The following is a 22229-nucleotide window of genomic DNA, read 5'->3' on the forward strand; positions in this document are numbered from 1 at the left end:
ATACTCGCCAGCAGCACTTGTGGCTGTAGTGTTTACCCCGAGATAACTTGTGGGTTACCGTCCTAATATTATCCCCAAAGTTTGCCACGAAATATTTCACTTTTATTATTATTTTTGCAATGCTCTCTCACATTGACTTTGGAAACAAAAGACATTATTCTATTTATAGCATTCTGGGTTTGATAGTAGTATTTCCATATACAAAATATAGTACTTATTGATTGCAGAAATGTCAAATCCTAGAAAATACAGCATTCCTACATACAAAATTATTAAATTCTGATCATCATATACATTTCTGTTACATTAGGATTAGAAATAAGTTTTATTTAGAAATAACTCTAAGAACAGTTTTTATATTTTATTTTCACTTTGAAATTAAGTAAAATTTGCTTCAGCCTCAAAAAACATGTTTATGTAAAATTAAATGAGAGCTGGCAGTGAGCTGTGTATTTTTTTTCCTAATGGGAAATGGGTTATGGGTTAAAGATGTACAAGCTGGCTGGGCACGATGGCTTATGCCTGTAATCTCAACACTTTGGGAGGCTGAGGCAGGTGGATCACCTGAGGTTAGGAGTTCGAGACCAGCCTTACCAATATGGTGAAACTCCATCACTACTAAATACAAAAAAAAAAAAAAAGGATAAAATAAAATTAGCCCAGTGTGATGGCACCTGCCTGTAATCCCAGCTACTAGGGAGGCTGAGGCAGGAGAATTGCTTGAACCTGGGAGGCAGAGGTTGCAGTGAGCCAAGGTTGTGCCATTGTACTCCAGCCTGGACAACAGAGCACGACTCAATCTGGGGAAAAAAAAAAAAAAAAGGTATAAAAGCTAGAGGCCCTGGCCTCTACAAGCCAGCAATTTAGTTATTCATCTTCCTTGTCTTCTTTATCATTTTAAGACCTTGTCAGGAATACTTTGGGATTACCAGTAGTTAGGACCAGGATATTTCATATTTTATAGTAGAGACAACTCTATCTGTGCATTTTATAAGATTAATCAATTGGTATGTTTCTTGGTGAATTTCTATATAAAGAAATTCTATGTAATGAGTTGTTCAATATGAACTGCCTAAAAGCAATTCCTTACAAATAATACCTAAAATGCATAAGTAGCAAGTATCTTTTATAATGGTTGGTGTAACATGTTCTATGTTGTTCCTACTTTTGCCCTTTCTCTGTTACTTATTTTACTTTGTCTTTGTTTTAAAGATAATTTTATTTAAAAGTAAAACATTTATGTTCATACAAAAAATATAGCAGAATACGGGATGGAAAATAAAAGTCCTTCTCCTTTTTCCTTGACTCCTAAAGTTCACATATTTCCTCTCCCCAAATGTCTTGGCATATTCAAGCAGTTATAGGCACATACATAGATAAGTGTGTCTATCTGCATTTATACTTATCTATGTGCCTTTGTAAATATAAATTCATCACTATTTCTCACCTGCAGTGATACTCAATAAAACAGAATTCTCAAAGCCCAGACGCCTCAGGACAAATATCTTGGCTGTCCTTCCTATGCTGGAGCCAATCAGCTGGTCTCAGGGGAGAAGAGGCATTTGGGAGGTTGGGCAGCAGTGATTTGTCAACAAGTACAGAAGCATATCAGTATTTTATCAACTAGTTGTTCCACAACTGTGCCTAAAAGGCTAATACTAACCCTACTTTGACTCATTCGATGGGTGATTTCCCCTCCATGGCTCTCAAGCAAGCCTGCATTCAAGTAAAGATCTCGAAGGACTAGCATCAGAGCCACCTGTATTACCCTATTCCATACCAACTTTTTATATTTTTAAATCTAGTCCCTTATGGTATACCATAGATCCTATACATGTATGCATGAGCTACCATGTCAAAACTACGAAGCAGATAAAATTTATTTCTAGAGCATCCCTTTCAGGATTCCCTCTAGCTCAGCAGGCCTGTTAATCACATTGTAGTGAGCCTGTCCTCCCAATTGTGCCCCACCAGTGATCTCATCCACTTAGAGCTTAGAGCTGCCAAGTTCTCATACCTCATAGCATTTACTAGTCAAGAACATATCATACTGTTTTATTATTATAGCACTTTCCATTTGTCTCATTATTACACTGTATTAACAACACATTGATGGTGGAATAGTAATTTAAACTAATTTGTATCTGTCTTTCTACCTAGAACATTGTATATAAATGTCATTCTATAATGTTTCTGCACTATTCTTTTGGACTACATTGGTAAAGACACAGATATGTACTACCACAAAACATTTAGAATATTTCTTTTTTTATATCTTGAAATTCTATACAAATTTGTAAATAGAGCATTGCCACATTCCTCTCCATTGTCACTCTGTCGACAGTAACAATACCTCTTTATTTCGCCTCTTTTCTTGCATGTTTACCTTTTGTAAAGAGTAGGTACAGAAACCCTTCAGTTAATGTCAGGTTCAATCAGTTGTCTTCATAACACTGGAATTTCTCATCCATTATTTTCTATTTGGGACTGTAAATGAATGGACATGTATTGAGGGTTTACTGCCACAATGCTAGAACCACAATCTGAACATAGGAATGTGTTTATGTTGTTTTTGCTATACCATACTAACTCCCTCTAAATGGCACTTTTTTGAGGATTATCTGATATAAGTAAACATGTTTTCTAAACTATTAAGCACTATTCACACTGGGAATTTCTAGTTTATATTTTACAGTCTTTAACATAGTAAGGTGAGTAAATTGGTATGTACTATTAATAAATGCTTTGGGTGGTAATAACTATAATGGAACTTTAAGTGTCAGGTGAAATGTTGCCAGTGAATTGTTAACAAAACTAAAATCCAGTCTTAATCCACTTCTTTTAAAGCCAAAACAAAACATCACTTTTTAGCAAAAAAGGTTATTAAATATGAACCTGTAATGGCAAAATCATTTTAGACAACATTATAAGATTATAGAATAAAATCTGAAATAAAATCTACTGTAGCATTTAGACTTATATTTGACATAAAATGATGACAATATTTGGGAATTCAATGTTATTGTTGTTGTTATTCTTCCCTAGGTGTTCCAGATTGCATATGTGATTGTGAAGGCAGCTAACTCCCCTCGGCCTGGAAACTGGATTTTGGAACGCTCTCTTGATGATGTTGAATACAAGCCCTGGCAGTATCATGCTGTGACAGATACGGAGTGCCTAACCCTTTACAATATTTATCCCCGCACTGGGCCACCGTCATATGCCAAAGACGATGAGGTCATCTGCACTTCATTTTACTCCAAGATACACCCCTTAGAAAATGGAGAGGTAAGATGAGAAAACTCACCATTTAAGCACATTTAAGATGGTGAAATAGGCCTGTCAGAAAAACCTGAATATATCAGTAATTAATGTGAGGGAGATTTTAAAATAGGATTTAGCAAAAGTACATTTAAATGAGTTATTAAATAAAAAAGAAAAACCTGAGGTGATTAGAATTTTAACTACCTTCATGTGTCTCCCATCTCCAGTAAAGATCAGAGAAGAGGAAATAGGTTTAATCTGGAAAGTCAATGATTAATTTTACATATAAAGAGACTTTCTTAACAATGAGGATTGCTAATGACTAGAGAAGGATTGGAGACCTTACAGGTGGCCTTACATTTGTGTGTACTTTGGTCTGAGATAGAGACAAAAGACATGAATTTGTGAAGAAATGTAATCCACAGGAAAGACCCAAATGAAAAGTAATTCTTTCAATCTTTTGATGTTTTCCTGCTGTCACCCCATAGGCCTACAGTGGGGTTTCTTCCCTGGGTCAGGCTTTGTGGAATAGTAATGTGCAGGAAGTCTTAGGTTCTCTGTGATGTGCAAGTTAGGTTATATGCTTAGTTCAAATATGTTCTACTTCTCCAGTGTCTTTCATCCCGTGGTTGAGATTCATTCATTTATTTTAAGCCACATATTCTAACCATGGCTTCAGTTGTTATTAGTTTATTAGTTGTGTGTGAGGGTGAGGGGGTTGGTGGTTTTTTTTTTTTTTTTTTTTTCTATTTTCTGGCTTCGTTGTGTGTTCTTGATCCAGTTACTTACATTCTCTGCACCTCAGTTTCATCGCCCATAAATCAGGAATAATAATAGTTCTTACCTCATATAATTGTCAAGAAGAATAAATGCATTATTTTATTTAAAGCATTAGAACAATGCTGAAATGCACACTAAGTACTCTGTAAGTGCTATTTTTATTGTTTTGTTGTCATTAAGGAAATAATAACCGTTACTACTATTATTTTTATTATTATCCTTAGTCTTCTCTCAAATACCCAAGCTTTGACTTAGTGACTCTCTTGGATTATCCAATACCTCTTTAGTATATTTCCCTAACTTGTCTCCCTTTAGTATATGTGACCCATCTCCTTTCATCCTACCTAATTATGTACATCTCCATTGATACTCACACATCTGAAGCTAGTATCATCTTTTATATTTACATTTTCAGAAAACCCATACATTCTATCATGCCCACCCCAGCTGATCTAGGGTTATCTCTAAACACTTCTAGGGAAAATTAGGTTTTTGGCATCAATCTGTCAGACCCTCATTAGGCACTATTTGTGTATTAATATATACCAGTGCTTCACTCTATTTCAAATTCCATGGTCAAAAATACCAGTTTTGGGGAAAAACATTCCAAATAGTACTCTCAGCAGAGATCTCAATCTGCCAAATGACAAGGACTCAAATGCAGTGAGTCAAACAGCTGTTCAACCTGCTTTGTGCCTAGAGGCATCCAATTCCTGGCCAGTTTGGCCTGAGGATGGGAGAGTAGGGACTGCAGAAAGAATTTTGAGTTGAATTTTTATTAATTTTTTTCCTAGATTCAGTTTACATAAAACTAATAATTGTCTAATATTTTAAGACTATTCTATACCTTTAAAAATGATTCAATTCAGAAATTTATTAAGCAATGCAAAATACACTTAGGCAGATATGTAAAATGCATGTCACAAGCATATACCCTACCCATTCTCTCCCTTCTGTAATCCCAGCACTTTGGGAGGCCGAGGAGAGCGGATCACAAGGTCAGGAGATCGAGACCATCCCAGCTAACACAGTGAAACCCCGCCTCTACTAAAAATACAAAAAAAAATTAGCCGGGCGCGGTGGCGGGTGCTTGTAGTCCCAGCTACTCAGGAGGCTGAGGCAGGAGAATGGCATGATCCCGGGAGGCGGAGCTGGCAGTGAGCCGAGATCACGCCACTGCACTCCAGCCAAGGGGACAGAGCGAGACTCCGTCTCAAAAAAAAAAAAAAAAAATGGTTCTCCATGTCTTAAACCAAGTCAGCCTGCCAATATGAAACAAAAGATATGTTTGTTAGTTAATTACTTAGTTTCTTTAGTTGGCTATATTGTTTTCACTCCTAGACAACACTTAACTAAAAACTATTTATTGATGGTTACTATTAGGAGCAACTGACTGAACTATCTCTATGACATGTTTCCTTACATCCATTTGTTACTCATAGGGAAGTGAATGAAATAAGGAACAGAAAATAATTCAAAATATTTGTTATAGAATGATAGGATTGAAGAATAAGAATTAAATTCAGACCTCTCCTAGGCTATCTGTTCATTTTATATAGCTTACTTTGTGGAATATGTTACTTTTTTGAATAGACAGGTGATATTCTCCAAGACTCTCAGCTCAATGGTAATAGAACTGAAATAATAATTGAGGTCTCTGATTCTCAGGTAAATATTTCATCCATAATCTGGTAAAGACTAGAAGTTGTCTTTTAAAGTTGACAATCGCTAAACTTAAAAGTAGTTCAGAGGAGATATAGTATTGCTGGATCTAATGTAAGTAGAAAGACACATGGAATTAGAAGACCTGGATTCTGGTACTGGTTCCAGTTATTTGTGGGACCTTGGTCAAATGATTTAATCTCTCTGGGATTAAATTTCTTTAGGCCAGGCGCGGTGGCTCAAGCCTGTAATCCCAGCACTTTGGGAGGCCGAGAGGGGCGGATCACGAGGTCAGGAGATCGAGACCATCCTGGCTAACGCGGTGAAACCCCGTCTCTACTAAAAAATACAAAAAGAAAAAACTAGCTGGGCGAGGTGGCAGGCGCCTGTAGTCCCAGCTACTCGGGAGGCTGAGGCAGGAGAATGGCGTAAACCTGGGAGGCGGAGCTTATAGTGAGCTGAGATCCGGCCACTGCACTCCAGCCTGGGCGACAGAGCGAGACTCCGTCTCAAAAAAAAAAAAAAAAATTCTTTAATAGATGAATTAGTTCAATGCCAAAATTGTTCTAAGGCAGCATGGTAATTTCTAAAATAATATAGTTTTGGCTATCATACAACATTTCAGGATATTCTGAAAGTTTTGGATGCTTTTCTCTAACATTATCCAGACAAAGCTGTGGAATAAATCTCACTCATCAGCTTCAGTTTCAAAATTATGTACTTTCATATAACCCTTAACACCTGGAATACAATTATTAGTTGTTTATGTTCAAAACTTTACAGAGAAGTGACAGTCAAATAAGAGAAGCAAATATTTAAACCAGTACATAAAACATGATTGTATAAGTACTATAACAGTAGTGTGTACAGAGAGCGATAAATCTCCCCCTGCTTGAGTGGAAGGAGGCACATTGAGAAGATAACTTCTCAGAATACAGGACAGCAACAACTCTTATCTCAAAAGTCTCAAAGCCAATATGCAAATTCATCTCTAATAATGCCTATGTGTTAAACTCGGTACATACAGAATTTACCTCCTTTGTTGATGGATATTGTTATTAGATATAGGATTCTAGGTTTGCAGTTATTTTGTTTTGGGACATTTTATTGTTTTCTGGTTTCCATTGCTTATGCAGAGAATGCAGCTATCTAATTACTATCTTTTGGAATGACTTTTCTCTGATTTCTTTAAATATTTTTTCTTTATCTTTGTTCTTCAGTAGTTTTACTGTGATGCTCCAGATCTTCACTGCCCACTGCAATAGCTACTAGCCATATGTGGTAATTAAAATCTAAATTTCAGTTAATCCAAATTAAATTAAAATTCAGTTTCTCCATTGCACTAGCCACATTTCAAGTGCTCAATAGCCACATGGGACTAGCAGCCATCACACTGGATTGGGCAGAAAGGAACATTGCCATTATTGCACAAAGTTCTGTTGGGCAATGCTACTGTAGATTGTACCTTTTTATTTTCTACATATCTGCAGACTGATGTCTTTCATCAGTTCAGAGAACTGTTCAGTCATTACCTCTCTAAATATTGCCTCTTCCCCATTCCCTCTGCTCTATGATTCTAATTAAAAATGACTTGAAACTTTTTACTGTATACACTATGTATCTTAAACTCTCTTCCTTAGTTTTCATCCTTTTGTCTTTCTGTAGCTTCATTCTGGATATTTTCTTCTGGATTATTTCTAGTTCATTAATTCTCTTCTCAGCTATGTAAACATTGCTATTAAAATTATTCATAGGATTCTTAATCATATTGTAGTTTTCAGTTTCTAAATTTCTCTGGTTCATTTTCGTTTTTCTTTCTTATTTTTTTTGAGACAGAGTCTCACTCTGTCACCCAGGCTGGAATGCGATGGTGCAATCTCGGCTCACTGCAACCTCCACCTCCCAGGTTCAAGCGATTCTCCTGCTCAGTCTCCTGAGTAGCTGGGATTACAGGCATGTGCCACCATGTCCAGCTGTTTTTTGTATTTTTAGTAGACAGAGTTTCACCATGTTGGCCAGGATGGTCTTGATCTCTTAACCCTGCAATCCACCTGCCTTGGCCTCCCAAAGTGCTGGGATTACAGGCATAAGCCACCGTGCCCAGCCTGGTTCATTTTCAAATAGAAGTTGTTTCTCATTTTACATTGAAATTTTATATTTATAGTAAAATTTTAATTTAATTATATGATTTATTCTAAAAGTTTCAATATTCTATTTTGATCTCCTCGAACATAAAGTAAAATTATTTTAANCCATGTTGGCCAGGATGGTCTTGATCTCTTAACCCTGCAATCCACCTGCCTTGGCCTCCCAAAGTGCTGGGATTACAGGCATAAGCCACCGTGCCCAGCCTGGTTCATTTTCAAATAGAAGTTGTTTCTCATTTTACATTGAAATTTTATATTTATAGTAAAATTTTAATTTAATTATATGATTTATTCTAAAAGTTTCAATATTCTATTTTTGATCTCCTCGAACATAAAGTAAAAATTATTTTTAAAAGTTTTTGTCTGATAATTCTAATATATGACCTTTTTGGATATATTTTATTTTCTGTTTCATCTGCTGATTCTTTTTATGCTGTCTTACGTTCTTATGTGCCTGATTATCTTTGTATAACAGAAGTTGTATTTGAAAGAGAACGTGTAGAAATAATTTGAGAGCTAGTATATTGTTTTCATCCTGTGTGGATTTTCTGATGCTACTGCCAGGCAATGGAAATCTGAATCAACTTAATTCAATTTTAGGGATTCAAATTTCTGGGACATTCAGATGATTCAAAGCGGTACTACAACCCAGTGACAGCTGCTTTAATTCCAGTATATGCTCATTCTCATGCTGCCTGTCTTTGGAGTCCAAGGCAGCGTGTGTGGGAATTACCAAAGTCCCACCCATGCAGTCCTGGAATCCAACTTTTGTCCTCCTAATACAACAGGGCTGTCAAAGTGCTGCTCAGTCTCTCAGCCATGTCTCTGGACAGGAAAATGCTCACAGGACAAAAACTGTCACAACATACCAATCACCTGTCTAGACATCTCTTTTGTCCTTGATGTTGAAAAGGTTATTCTTCACTCTCCTGATAGCCCTCACATGGCTTTAAACATATGTTTTTGTATATTTATCCAGTTTGTCTAGTTGTTATCATTGACAGTGTTGACTCTTACTGTATAATCTACCATAAATAGAAGCGAAGTTGCACATGCATTTAATTTTTTTTTTTATTTTGGAATTCTGTTAAATTTACACACATATATGAAGATTACAGAGAATCCTCACATTCCCTCATTCAGATGTTCCTAGGAATAATATCTTAAATAATGACAATACACATGTCAAAACTAAGAAGTTAGCATTGATACATTGTTGTTAACTAAACCGCAGACCTTATTCAGGTTTCATTCACTTCACCAATTTCATTTTTTCTCTTCTGGGTTCCAATTCAGGTACTATGTTGCATTTAGTGACTGATCTGTGACAGTTTTAAGAGATATTTTAAGAGATATTTAGAGATATTTTATAGACTATTATTCAGTTTGGGTTTGCCTGATGTTTTCTCATGGTAAAACTGGGCTTCTGGATTTTTGGAACCAATACCACAGAGGAAACAGTTTTCTCATTGCATCAATCATTGTTTATTAATATATGCAAATATTTTTTGTTTCTTTTTTATTGGTTTATGGGGCTTATGCTTCTATTAATAGGTAGATTTTAAAATGATTTATTTTAATTTTATGGTTACATAATAGGTATATATATTTTAGACAGATTTTTAATGTGGACAACAGTATCTAAATATTTACTGTGATTTGTAATGTATATTTTTGACTAAGCATTGAATGGTCATTTTCTTCCAGACCATCAAAATATTCCTTAAATATGTCAAAATAAGAAAAACAAGTCCCTCCCTCCCTTCTGCCTGCCTGTCTGCCTGCCTTCCTTCCTTCCTTCCTTCCTTCCTTCCTTCCTTCCTTCCTTCCTTCCGTTTTTTTCTTTCTTCTTTAAAAACAGGTTCTCATTGTGTTGCTCAGACTAGAGTCCAGTGGCATGATTATAGCTCACTGCAGCCTCAAACTCCTAGTCTTAAGAAATCTTCCTACCTAAAAAATCAACCTCCAGCTAATTTTAAAAATGTTTTTTAGAGACAGGGTCTTGCTATGTTGCCCAGGCTGTTCTCAAACTCCTGGCCTCAAGTGATCCTTCCACCTTAGCCTTCTAAAGTTACAGTCTTCTGAGATTACAGGCACGAGCCGCCATGCCTGGCCCAGAGGAATTTTTAAGGCCCATCCATGTAACAAGGCATTATGAAATAAATATGTCTGAATTATTACACACTAGTCAGACAACAATGTTCATGTTTTAGGCTTAGAATATTAATAGGAAATAGTCTTCTTATGACTAACGCCAAATCTACTGAGTCTAAGGTTTATTACATTGCCACTTGTCTAGAGAATTTAATTTTTGAGACATGTGCCAAAATCTTTAGAACATTAGAGCTGAAAGATACCTTAGGTAAATTTCTCATCGATCTATTAAAGGATATTCAAACCCTCAATTTCAGCCTCTGTATCCAAACTTCAATACTGCCCCATGTCCATATCATCACTGGAGAGGTCTAGTCTTTCCTTATGGCCTCTTTAATCTTAATTGCATCATCTCTGATGTTTTATTTGGCTTTGTTACTCCAGCTACTCCCACCTGTTTCCCTTCATGGTTTAATTTGGCCCCTTCTCTGCCCTCCACCCCACAATGATTTCAAGAGATCAACAAATGTTAATCATGTGGATTTGCCAGTCCCCTAGATAACTAGGTTCAACTACTACCAAGAAAGAGCTTAACCCTGAAGCTTAGCATCCTAGGCCTGCACCTAAAGGGAGAAGAGAAGTTCATTCTGAGCTATGAGATAATCATAAGGTATCAAGTCTCAAGGCCTGCCAAAGGATGGATAATGGAGGACATAGGCGGGACAATAATATGACCGGGTGTGTCTCTATCCAGGCTGCAAATAGAAGGAGGCTTTGAGCAAAAGCCTTAAAAGAGTTTTATTTTAGAAGAGCAATTTTCTGTCATCAATGCCAAGAGAAGGCTCAGCAGGGACCCTACTTTGTCCTGCTTTGAGCAAATGATACTGAGCTCCCTAAGAGAATTTGCAGGGTATGAAGCAACAGACCGCAGAAGCCTCCATTACTTTGAGGTCAACCATAGGGTAGAGTTCTTGTGGGAACAGCTACATAACATGCATGTCCAGCAGTGCCGCAGGGAACCAAGCCATCAAGAGCTGCTATCATAGCCCAAGTGCTGCCTCTGCTGAAAGCAGTAGCCCAGATGCTATTGAGAACTGCTAACAAGAACTGCCACTTGGAAGCACCTCGAGAATTTGGCTTTACTGGAAATCACCTAGAAGCATTTGAAAAATAGCTACTCCTGAAACCAGAACTTTTAATTCATTAGATTTGTCAGAAGCTCAGGGCTTCAGCCTTTTAAACCCTGTAGGAAAAAAGGGCACCAGTTATTTAGGGAAAGAATAGTGGTCATTCCAGCTACTTCCAACTGAAGAAAGAGACTAATTTTTCTGTCAAGAAACGTGATAGGTTTTGGTGGACTGAATCTCTTGAAAGGTTTGAGTCGAGCAAATAAACTTCTAACTAAAATTAAGTTATTGATGGTCAAAGGGGTAGCTGAGAGAAGAATCACAGTAATAATGTTGAGGAGGACGAACTGTCTAGATGGCATTGCTTTAGAGATCCTAGAATTAAAATTATAATATTTTTCTGTTGTATGAGACTTTTCCCTTTCTATGACTCAGATTATTGCTTTTAATTTATTTGGATTGTCACTAGACTGCTAACTAAATATTCATGGTTGCCATAGTGATTTTACTTCTATTTCCTCATACAGAGAACTTTAAGTTATTTACATATGATTTTTTTTTTCCTTCTTACCACCACCTTCTCCTTCTCCTGGACTGCAGCTCAATGGAACTTAGATTCACTTTGATTCTGCTTTGAAACATGGCAGGCTTGTATAAAAATCCCTGGAGAAACAATCATTAAATCTTGAAGACACTTTTTTTTTTTTTTTGTAAACTGTATGTAGAGCTTTGATATTATTTTGATTTCCTATGTGACAGAATTTTATATATACAGACAGAATATTTTTCTTCCTCTTTTCATCATCTGACATTATGGTGATCCTTAGAATTGCAAATACAGGAGAAGGAAGACACAAACCCAAGACTGTATTAAAAAATGTTTCAGAAATTCTCCTTTGATATAACATTGTTAAGGTTATAACATGATTTCACATGTGAGTTTGTATGGAAATGAGGGAATGGAAATGAAGACCTAGCCTTTCTCAATTACCCTTGCAATTGTTCCTTTAGGGAGAAACAGTGGAGTATCGCTAATTTGTATTGGTTTTGAATAGAAATTTAGGTAAATAATTATTTGGGGTTTCAGGCTTCCTTTCTCTAAAAATAATTCTTTTTAAACCAATGTGGGGCCAGTCAGTACCTGGAGCAACAATATTAAAATACCTCCTTACAATGAGGTTTATATGGAGTCCTATAAAAAATGAAATGTTTCAACTCTGGTTGGAAGACACAGAGCAGCTGAAATATTTTGGAATGACACACACATAAAATACATTATCTATTTAAGGTAATTTATTGTTATATTTTAAAAATATATCATTGTAATAAAATAAAGATAAAATTAAGAGGATTATATTCCTCCTTTTTCTCTGCTGATCAGTTAATAGACTCCCTTACTCCTCCAAAATACGTACATATATATATAATGCCCAGAAAGCATCCACAAATCCTTATAAAATTAATGCAGTATTGTTGAAAAAGAAAGATAGCCAGAGAAACTGAATGAGAATGGAATCCTGAGGAGAAAACACCAATATTTAAGAGACCTGGTTTTCTCAGTGTTGTGGAACAGGAGCCACTGAAATGGAACAGAAGGGTAAGCTTCTGTCAAGCTGGGTAAAGAAGCCCAGGGCTGTGGAAGAAGGTACAAAGACACTGCACACTGACTTTTGGGGAATTACCTGGATTTGGCTTTCAGATAGCTCTGCAAGGATTAACAATAGGGTTCAGAAAGAAGAGTAAACTACCTAATATGTGCCCCAGCCAGTTTACATGGTTATGAAAATGCTCAAATTAGATTTTTATGGCAACACTCTCTTTAACCTCTACAATATGATAGCATTTCCAGCTTTTTTATTCTCAAGGTTCAGTAGGTAACATTGGCTTAAGCCCACTCCTAACTGTGAAATGACTGAGCTGGCTCAGCCTGGAATGCAAGGGGGGAACATGAGAGGGAACCAGCCATACCACATGGGGCCATGGCTAGGGAAGGCAGAGGCGACTGAACAAGACTGAAGGAATGTGAAGCAAAACACCACAAGCTTACTGAAGTTGGAGGACCAGAAGGCATAGGTGAGGGTCTCAGTGCTAATGTAGGGTTAGTCCAGGACTAAGTAGACAAAAATAATAATAAAAACAACAACAATAATAATAACAATAACAAATGATGGCTAGTATTTGTTGCACATTTATTTTATGGAGGATGTTAATCTAAGAATTTCCCATGTATAAATTCATATATACTAATACTTGTCTCATTTTACACCTGAGACACAGATAGTACAGAGAGGTCAAATAAGTTTCCCAGGGTTCCTTAGTTAGTAATTTTTGGAGCTTTGATTTGAATTCAGTGTATTCTCAGAGCACCAGAAAGGTACAAGGCTAAAGGTTTCCTTCTCTCTGGGGTTTCCTGGAAAATCTTCTCAATACTATAGGCTCAGAAGTCCCCTCTCTTAGCAGGTCCTGCTGAAACTCTATGTGAGGTTGCACAGGTCTGAGTTTGAGCTGCTGCTTATTTTTTATTTTGGGGTTTCAGTGTTTTCATGTTTTAGATTAAAAAAATTCTTTACCTTTAAACTTTGATGAATTACTTCATTTTTATATCTAATAGGTTTTTTTTTACCTTCACTTTAATTGATTTCTTAACCTCTTTATCTTGCTCATTTTTTAATCTTTTAATGATTTTAGATTGCTGATTTTAATAATTTTATCTTGGTATATTTATATTTATCAGTTTTTTCTGCTTCAAGCTTTATTCTGGCAAATGATGTATATTTATATTTCTTTTGTGTTGTGTTTAAAATATTTTTAAAATTTGGTTCTGGATTTTCATGTATTTCAATTGTGTTATATACTTGTCAGATTTTTTTCTTTAATAATTTTAAAGTGACTTTTGCATTACTTTTGATCATTTTACTCTTAGCCTATTTTGCACTTTTGATACCTAAATATAATCTTGTTTGTCTAGTGTTTTAGTGTCTTTATTCATTGCTTCTACATGGCAATAGGAAATATGACCATAAAAACCTCAGTGAAAGTAACCCACATTTACAGATGGCTTATATTTCTTTATCCCACCCCGCCACACCACACCCATTCAACCCATCTGTAGCCTCCCTTTCAGTTGTTCTTAAAAGACCTTCCTTTTTAAGGGAACTTACATTTTCCCTTCAATACTAAATCCCAAAAGCTAATAGCAATACAGAAGATCCACTGACCAACAGTTCTTCCCAAGACAGTAATAGTAACTTACATGCATAATTGTTAAAGCAGTTTTAAGGTTTTTGTTTTGTTTTTTGCTATCCATGTTCCTAAAACATGTTATTCCTCTAAAATTTTACTATATGAAATAATTGACTAATGGTTGAACAAATAGTATAAACATATAAGGAAGGTGATATGGGTTTTACTCACAGAAGAATCCTCGAAACGCATACCTGATTTGGTTCTAATAAGAATCACATTACAGGAGATCCAATAGAAGCTATATAAAAAGGGTTTTAGAAAATATCTTTAAATATTAATTTGCATCCACTATAGCGTTACTAGTTGAATTTAACTTCCTTCCAGTACACCTGTAGAATGAGCTATTGAGTTTAACTTCTTTCCAGGCGTGGTTATGGAGTCTGCTAGTGTGTAGGCGTCCCAGGGGCCACACCATATTAAATAGGCTGGTGATAAAAATGGATAGGACAAGATTTCTCATCAGGAACATTTTAAACAGAATCTGTTGATTCTATGTTGGGGGCAGAGGCTGGGAGAAATAGGGAGATATTAGTCAATGCATTTCTTTTATAAGTGGGCAACAGAACCCATCTTTTGTGGTCAAAGTACTGCAGAACTTCTCAAGCATTATACCCATGTTTCAGTTTTTGACCACGACTTTAATGCTCCACAAGGAGGCCCGCTAAGAATATTTTTCTTGTCCATTTCTATAAGAGAGAACAAAATGCTGTGTTAGACATAGTTGAGACCATTATAATAATGTCACTACATTTTGAAATAAAATTCTGAAATGCCTTAATACATAAATCAATTTATGAAGTCTTTAAAATTGGCTGCTAAAACCAGTAAAATTATATTTTTGGAACATAGTTAACTATTTTGTGCACATAAGTGAGGCTGTAGATACTAGGGTTTTAAATGACTTAAAAGAGATATATTTCTCCAAACTGTAGGTAATTATATCAATATTACTTTGACAGAGATATAGTAATTCTCTATCTTAGAGTAAAATTTATTAAAACATTAAGTAAACCAACAAGTAAATACACTTTTGGTCAAACAAAACCTTAAAATTATGTTTTCTTTTATTTGACTCAAGCTAATTCTTTCTGTTATTTTTGTTATTAATTGACTACTCAGGTAAAATTCCATCTAAATTGAATTGACGTCATCTATCCCATTGTCAGAAAAGACCAGCCCTCTATCCCATTCAATTTATTAAACCACTAATCTTCCGAACTTTTCTTCAAAGCTTGTCAGTTTTGATCCAAATAAACTTCAGATTTCATTGTGTAGACCTGTTACTTCTTGTGTGAAAGACAGTATGGTTTCATAGAATCCACTCTTGGCCATTGTTAGTATTGTACAGATAGGCACACAAGCATTTAAATATGCTAGCACCTTATTGCAAAAAAAAAGTTCTACTTATATTCATTGCAATTTATTATAGAAAATGTTTTCTGAACTGAAAATTATAAACTGTTGTCAATAATTCAAGTCCCAATTCTGAAGTGTATTGAGATTACTGAACTGTGAGGCAGGAACAATATTTATTCTCTACATAAAGAAAGAAAAGGACTATTAAATGAACTTGATATTATAAGAAGCACTTCAGGTTGTCAAAATTCATATATGACATCTATAATCAGGCCTAAAATCCCAAGTAAACATTCCCTGATGGAATGGCAGATCATGCTAGATTTGCTGGTTATTATCAGTTTTATTTTACGTTACCTAAGTAGAGTTTAAGCCTTTCAGTTAAAATATGACTCCCAAGCAAAAGGAAGAGGATTAGTGGATTAACTATTGTTTGTATTATCAATAATATTGGCAATAATCATTTGTCTATTGCGCTGTGTCAGTTACAAGGCACTCTGCCATGCATTCTTCCATCTGATCCTCACCAAAGCCTTGGAGATACTTGAAGCCAAAATTGTTGTTATTCTCATTTTACAGATGGAAGTGAAGGAACTGATTTGCGGTCACACTGTAGTAAATGTTCTACACTAATCTCTAGTCCAGGTCCAGTGCAGACCTTCTGATGGCAAACCTTATAATCATTCCATTCATAAATGGAACACTTAGGTCCAATCAGTCATTTCCTAAATGTATATTTACCATTGGTCACAAGGGTTTGTACGACACTGTGTGGATAATTAAATGCCATCCACCATCTCTACTGAGAAAAACCCAAGGGTGTGTCAGTTAATCAGTCTTACACGGGAAAGATAATGTACTATTATCTTTATTGCAAAAGTATACTTGAAAATATAACAAAGGATATTGAAGCTATTAAAATAAGCTTCTGATCCTTAGGGAAACTATTTCAACACTAGAGCTATCATCAAAAGTCCTTGAGACAAGTAACCCAGGAGTGGAATGGTTATGATTACACTTTATAGGCAAACTTAAAAAGATATCAGAATTTGCGTTACTAGGTCCCCTGCTATGAAGTGAAAACTGGAGAAAAATGTACAGCAGAGCATTCTAGCCTGAGGATGTGTACTATTTTGCACCATAGCAGACTGACTACAGTCAAATGTTTTCATTGGAAAAATGTAAATGAAAACTATTGCTCAATTCTGCTACCTGGGTAGTACATAAGACATATAATTTAAATTCTAATCATGGATAACAAAAATCCTATGATACTTATTTTGCAAAGGAAAATGGCAGTCCTGGCAAGATTATAAGTTAGAAAATTATATTTCCTTTGTGTAAATTTGTTCTTTAGCTTCATTCAGTAATCAGAATTATTTGTTTCCTTTTTCAAATTATAAGTGCCCTCTAAAACCGAGCCTACTACTGTTATGTTGAGCCATGGGAAATTGCCAATATTTGACTATTTTAGTCAATAAAAATGCAGTTTCATATGGTTTAAACTAATAATATGCCAAAGCCTGAATAGAAATACTTGCAGAAATACTGTCCTAAGTATAACCTCAGATGTACACAGTATTTTAGCAAAAGCATCAATGGGAAATCAGACAAGTCCTTTTGCTAAAACAATGTGTAAGTATAAGTATAACAACGTATAAGTATAATTTAATTTGTGAAGGCCTTTTCTTTACCAAATTAGTAATATGGTGAATATTAAACTAAACATGAGTCATACTACATTTGTTTTTAAATTTTGCAGGTAAGGGGGAAATAGCAAATAATATTTTTGTACTAATAATCAGGCATTATATGAGTTGTTATAAGGAACTACATGAAAGTTGGTGGTATACAGGTTACCAGTAGTAAGTTTGAGAACTGTGTTGTTTTGGCTCACAGAATATAAAGCATGTATGTATATACCTGTATCTTCACATAGACACACTCTGTTACCCTTATATGTATTATATAATCACATGTGTAGATGTTCATTTTATCAGGAGTGACAGTTGACACCTTTTAGGGGCATTTTACATATTTTAAAACCTGACATCCACTTACAGCACTTATCCACTATTCTCTTCAGGATAAACTACCTTTATTGCATGACTGTTGGTAAAATTTCTTGGATTATGTCAAGGGGAAAAAAAATCCTCTATTGCTTTTTAAAGAAAAAATATCAGAATGGTTTAATTTTGTGTTATTTTTTATCTCCACATTAGTTTGTTCTTTCGGTGGATTAAAGACATTTTTCTCTTCCATTATTTCAATTTGTTATGTTGCATCCATTTATCTTATAGAAAGATAAACTTTTGTGTTGAATTAGCTGTGGAAGACCAGTGCACACATTAATCACTACTAAGCAAATGCATTACAAAAAAAAAGAGGACAACAAAAATGAGCTGGAATACAGTTTCAGTTCTAACACCAAACAATTTAATATCATGAATAATTTTCTTGGGAATATGTAGCCAGTGAGTAGACCTCAACATTTAGCTATTTTTTTCAATAAATAAACATTGAGCACTGCCTTTATGGCAAACACTGTCTTAGGTGCAGGGGATAACGGACATTATGCTTTGGAGGGATTAGATAAGAGATGAAATAAGTCAGAGTAAAGATCTGTAGTACAGAAAAGTCTTGGTTACAAGATTACAGAGAGAGAGAGAGAAAGAGAGAGAGAATGGTAGTGACCTGTCTAGGGAACTGTGTGGTTGCCACATGGAAAATGTGGAAGGGAATGATGGGAGAGAGGCTATGTTCCTAGCAATTGCCTTGACTCACCATAATTATTTCACCTACTGAATAACTGAATACATTGAGTAGAGAGGCTGTTTGTACTGAACTGTAAAAACAGTTTCAAGATGAGAAAATTACATTTTAAACGTACACTTAGGGAAAACAAAAACAAAAACAAAACACCTGCCTTGCAGAAACGTGTCATAGAAACAGATTTTAGGGAGAATTATTTCCCTGTACAATGATTATGATTAAGTAAATGTTAAAATAAAAAGAAGGATGTTTAGCAGCATAAGAAATAGAAACATTTGGAATTTTAGCTTTAATTTATACAATGCATCCTGTTTCATAAATGTTTTCCAACAATGTTTACATAATGTGGGGGTCACTCTTTAGCATGAGAGGCTCTGTCACTAGTATTACAATGTGTTAGCCCCTCATTTTCTCCAGTGTTTTTGTAAATCTTTCCATTGACAATCTTTTAATAATTCCTAAAACAATCGGGGCTAATGTTCGAATTCTAAGTTCTTGTCATAAATCAATCAACCCAGTTGGCAGGAGATGGATGTACTCTTTTTGCTGGTGTTCCATGCTAAGAAAAGCACACACATTTTTCTTGAGAGTATGGTTAGCCGAAAAGCATCTGAGAACTGATGGAATCCTAAGGCAGACAGAAAAGCCAAAAGCCAAGTAACTGGTTTTGTCTTCAGCACTTACATTTTGTTGTCTGGGTGCCATGACATAGCCTCTACTAGTTAATTCCGTTAAGCAACATGGGCCATTTAAATATAGGCAAAAGAACAACAAAACAAAGCAAACAAATAAAAACTCTGTGACCGCAGAAAGAGCGGGTAACATAGACAGAGGACTACAAATAGTGTTCTTAGGAAGATAAATCATTAAGACAGTAGCAAAATGATGTCCTGAGCAACATAAAGTGTGTATACCCTTCTACCTGTACACTCAACTGAAATTTGCCAAGGCTCACTAGTGTCTTTGAGGCACCCTTGAGAGGGGAACCCGGAAATAACCGTCATCCTCAGCCCTTCCATGGTAAGGCCCTACACTAGGACTCAGAGGAGAGATAGTTCGGAGCATTTTATCCCTATCACTGGAAAATAGCTCAGTTGGTGCCTAAGTTCCTTTTATTGAAAATAACACAGGTAATTTTTTAGCCAAATGAGATTTTTATCAAAAAAGCAAACAAAGGCAGCATGTGAAAAGGAGCTGATATCAGTAATTCCAAGAATACTAAAATTTGTCTTAAATAATAAAGAAATAGCATCTTCAGGCCCTTTAGACTTTGGACTTCAAAATTGGATGCAGATCAAATAGAATATTTATATATTAAAAAATCCCAAGAGGACTTGTACAGCATAAGGTAAATACAAATCAAGGTTGAACAGATATAAAATAATTAGGTCAAGAGTAATCAACAAAATACATGCAGAACCAAACAATACTTTGATATTCTGGTCTGGAAAGAGGATTTGGGGTTATTCTGAAAAATAGCATCACTACAACTCTGTCCAGAATTCACAGCTGCAGAAACAAGAGTAAACAAGTCATCTTATTAGAAGACTGCAAGGTTAAAGAACAGCTAAAGATTCAAAACTAAATGACATTCTTGTTAGTTCCCATTGATACGGTTATAACTCATGCAATTCCCTAAAGGAAAACTACAAAAAGGATGTTTCTTGAGATAGGAATACAAATAAACTTTTGCTTGTTTGTTTGTTTTGTTTTAAATCCAGTAATAAGAATGAATGTTTTCTGTATTTGCTTTTTTTAAAAAAAAAAACTCTATATTTTATGTGCAGACACTTAACATAAAATCTTTTCCCAATGTCTTTTCCTACATGATTAGGTAGTTGAAAGATACTACTGTTTACCAGGCATTGCTAAAAGCTTTTGAGTTCCATGAGGGAGGGTGCCATGACCTACTCCTTTGTACATTTGCCCACTCCTCAGTTTACATCCCATAAACATATATGTATGGTCTTCCATGCAGTCAGCCAATTCAGATAAATCATGCCTGGGAGTTGAAAGTGGGAACTGACTTGTCTAGTTTGAATATTCTGATTATTGAACTAACTAGCTTAGAATTTTGTGGTGTTTGCATATGTCATTCATTTATGTACTAGAGCTACACCTAAATCCCAGAAAAAATCGATAACAAAATAACCTATCATTCTAGATTCAAATTTTAAAATCCACAGAATATTAATAGCACAAATTATTTGTATGACAATGACTTCTATTTTTTTCATTTCACCCTCAGAGATCTGTACTTCCTCTATCCAAAAGCAACACAGAAGCAAAATGTTACAGAGATACCAGAATGTTGCCCAGAAAACCGTGCATTAATTATTCAAGCCAGGAAACTCCCAATTTTGCAACTCTATTTTATCATTTAAGAGAGATCTTTCCACATGTGTGTACTAAAAAAGAACAGAGAAATGACCAGTCTTCTGTAACTTAGAAAAAATACAAATTGGTGTCTCCACTTTGATTTCTCTTTTTGAAATCAATTTTCAGCTGGGTTTTCTTTTGCCTCCAGTATTCTGGATGATCATTTTGTAGCATCTGGATAATTTTACATTAACATCTGGAGTCGAGGGTCTTTTTATTTGTCTGATGCATATAGAATACTTCTGTAAGAAATGTATTTTCTCAGCTGCTGTTTATTCATTTTAAAGAGACATGGTTAAGTGAGTGTAACAGCCTCCTTAGGAAATTCAATTCCTAAATTCCTTAGGAAACACAAACCATGTTTCATCTGAAGTCCTGCCAGTCTATTTTCTCTCCTACCAGCTTTTCCCATGGCAGAAATGGTTGAGATCTGTACAGAAGGAGGACTTCAGTCTGGTAACAGGTGGTGTTGCTGAGTGCAAGGGCCTTTGAAATCAGGCCTGGTTTGGAATCTTGGTCTGGCAATCAATAGCTGTATAATCTTGGGTAACTCTTTGAAGTTTAGTTTCCACATCTAAGAATGAGGAAGTATAAATACATATCTGCCCACATTAGTTGTATTAAATGAGATAATTTATATAACACATCCGGCTAAGGTGCAGATATAATAAATGACAGCTGTTATTATCATTTATTTCAGCACATTGCAGAAAGCAACTTACAATTTCTTTTTTTCCTGACCTCCTAGGGCTTTTATGCATGCAATTAGCAATTTGGGATTTGCACAGGGTTTTTTCGGAGTACAAGCTTTTTGAGAGCTGTGACTGAATCTTACTCTTTAGAAACTTGCTCTTAGAGTGGAGGAAAAGGAAGAAACTAAGTTGATTAATGACATTATAAAAGCAGGTAGAGAATCATTTCTTTCTGAGCTTTTGTAGCACAGGCTATGAAGTGTGCTAGTAAATTCAATTTTAAGCAAAGTTTCAGAAATCACCATAATAAAATAAATACTGTAAGTCCCAGCTATTAAACTGGCAGGGATAAAAGAGACCCTCATTCATTAAATTAAATGCAATGTTCAATGTTGTTCGAATGTTGTTCAAAATGTTTTTAACTTTTTTCTTGGAGTTGATTGTTTTTAAAACGATGACTTCATGTCGTGACTCTCAATGATTTTGTTTGTCTCCCTGCACCCAAAATCATTCACCTTCACAGATGAAATTTGGTAATATTGAGACAGTCAAAGGAATGTCCTGAAGTTCTGACCACAGCTATGCATAGTTCTAAAATCTTCTGAATATTTTTGGGATATGTATCCAACCAAGATGGTTTGTGTGAAAGGTTTTTCCATTCACTTAGTTGTATTATTTTTTAATATGATAGTTTAAAAAAGATTTATGTC

General features: G+C 35.3%; 1 protein-coding gene across 1 annotated transcript in view; it reads left to right on the plus strand.

The window, feature by feature from the left end:
- Positions 1–22229, plus strand: part of LAMA2 (laminin subunit alpha 2) — a 640343-nt gene that overhangs the window by 222071 nt on the left and 396043 nt on the right. The window contains exon 4 of the mRNA XM_017879679.1: positions 3046–3288. Coding sequence (XP_017735168.1) covers positions 3046–3288 — 243 coding nt within the window. The remainder of the gene's footprint in view (positions 1–3045; positions 3289–22229) is intronic.

The sequence above is a fragment of the Rhinopithecus bieti genome, unplaced genomic scaffold (genome assembly GCF_001698545.2).
Source record: "Rhinopithecus bieti isolate Rb0 unplaced genomic scaffold, ASM169854v2 scaffold_19, whole genome shotgun sequence".
Taxonomy (NCBI): Eukaryota; Metazoa; Chordata; class Mammalia; order Primates; family Cercopithecidae; genus Rhinopithecus; species Rhinopithecus bieti.